Source organism: Chrysemys picta, unplaced genomic scaffold (genome assembly GCF_011386835.1).
Source record: "Chrysemys picta bellii isolate R12L10 unplaced genomic scaffold, ASM1138683v2 scaf2586, whole genome shotgun sequence".
Taxonomy (NCBI): Eukaryota; Metazoa; Chordata; order Testudines; family Emydidae; genus Chrysemys; species Chrysemys picta.
The window spans coordinates 4596-6623 of record NW_027055289.1 but is presented as its reverse complement, the minus strand read 5'-3'; the positions used below and the strand labels follow the sequence as shown (position 1 = coordinate 6623).

General features: G+C 57.7%; 1 protein-coding gene across 1 annotated transcript; it reads right to left on the bottom strand.

Annotated features, from left to right (window-relative positions):
- Positions 1-232: 232 nt before the first annotated feature.
- LOC135980304 (octanoyl-[acyl-carrier-protein]:protein N-octanoyltransferase LIPT2, mitochondrial-like) lies at positions 233-1811 on the bottom strand (the record flags this gene model as incomplete). The annotated part of the gene is made up of 2 exons (XM_065580336.1): positions 233-382; positions 1603-1811. Coding segments are annotated over 2 exons (359 nt in total), but the record flags the coding sequence as incomplete, so codon positions are not given.
- Between the last annotated feature and the right edge of the window lie 217 nt (positions 1812-2028).

Below are 2028 nucleotides of genomic sequence, written 5' to 3'. Positions count from 1 at the left end.
ATAAAACCACAAACACTGGTGGGGCACTTGAGCGGGTGCAAAACCTGAAACTACTCTTAACTCACTCAAGGACGCTCAGCCCCATCTCCTGCCAACTTCCCAGGAGCTCCCCAAGTCTCCACTTGTCCCCTAATCCTCTACCTCTCTGCTGCCCCCCATGACCTCCTGCCTTCTCCTCAGGGACCCCCTGAACCCCTGCATCCCCCGACTGCTACCCCCATTTCCCCTGCACCCCTGCAGGGGTGGAGGGCGGCGGCAGGGCGCGTGGGGCGGGCAGGCCCAGGCGCGCAGCGAGAGGCCGAGGCGCCGCGGGTCCAGCACCGGGTAAGCCAGCAGCTGGCCTGGGCCGTGGAAGGTTTCACGAAGGGGAAGTCGTGCCTGACTAACCTAATTGCCTTCTATGATGAGATAACTGGCTCTGTGGATGAGGGGGAAGCAGTGGATGTGTTATTCCTTGACTTTAGCAAAGCTTTTGATACGGTCTCCCACAGTATTCTTGCTGCCAAGTTAAAGAAGTATGGGCTGGATGAATGGACTGTAAGGTGGATAGAAAGCTGGCTAGATTGTCGGGCTCAACGGGTAGTGATCAATGGCTCCATGTCTAGTTGGCAGCCGGTTTCAAGCGGAGTGCCCCAAGGGTCGGTCCTGGGGCCGGTTTTGTTTAATATCTTTATTAATGATCTGGAGGATGGTGTGGACTGCACTCTCAGCAAGTTTGCAGATGACACTAAACTAGGAGGCGTGGTAGATACACTAGAGGGTAGGGATCGGATACAGAGGGACCTAGACAAATTAGAAGATTGGGACGAAAAAAACCTGATGAGGTTCAACAAGGACAAGTGCAGAGTCCTGCACTTAGGACGGAAGAATCCCATGCACTGCTACAGATAAGGGACCGAATGGCTAGGTAGCAGTTCTGCAGAAAAGGACCTAGGGGTCACAGTGGACGAGAAGCTGGATATGAGTCAACAGTGTGCTCTTGTTGCCAAGAAGGCTAACGGCATTTTGGGCTGTATAAGTAGGGGCATTGCCAGCAGATCGAGGGACGTGATCGTTCCCCTTTATTCGACATTGGTGAGGCCTCATCTGGAATACTGTGTCCAGTTTTGGGCCCCACACTACAAGAAGGACGTGGAAAAATTGGAAAGAGTCCAGCGGAGGGCAACAAAAATGATTAGGGGTCTGGAGCACATGACTTATGAGGAGAGGCTGAGTGAACTGGGATTGTTTAGTCTCCAGAAGAGAAGAATGAGGGGGGATTTGATAGCAGCCTTCAACTACCTGAAGGGGGGTTCCAAAGAGGATGGAGCTCGGCTGTTCTCGGTGGCAGACAACAGAACAAGGAGTAATGGTCTCAAGTTGCAGTGGGGGAGGTCCAGGTTGGATATCAGGAAAAACTATTTCACTAGGAGGGTGGTGAAACACTGGAATGCGTTACCTAGGGAGGTGGTGGAGTCTCCTTCCTTGGAGGTTTTTAAGGCCCGGCTTGACAAAGCCCTGGCTGGGATGATTTAGCTGGGAATTGGTCCTGCTTTGAGCAGGGGGTTGGACTAGATGACCTCTTGAGGTCCCTTCCAACTCTCATATTCTATGAAGGTGAGCAGCGCCCGCAGCCGCCGCTCCTCGCCCGCCGGGTCGGGGCCGCCCCGCAGCCCGCGCGTGTACACGGGCCCCGCCGGCTCGGAGAGCAGCAGCCAGCCCGCCGCGCCCGGCCCCACGCAGCGCTCCTGCGCCGCCAGCGACTCCGCGTAGGGCAGCCGGCTGGGCCCGCATCGCCCCGCCGCTGCCGGCCAGAATGCCTGCCTGGCTGCCTGGGGGAGCGCGGGGCGGGGGGCGACTCGAGGCGGGGCTGGGAGTGGGGTAGGGCTCAGAGGCGGGGGAAGGCGGGGTGGGGTAGGGGTCAGAGGTGGGGTAGTGGAAGGCAGGGTGGGGTAGGGGTCAGAGGTGGGGGAAGGTAGGATGGGGTAGGGGTCAAAGGTAGGGTAGGGGAAGGTAGGGTGGGGTAGGGGTCAGAGATGGCCCTGGGGT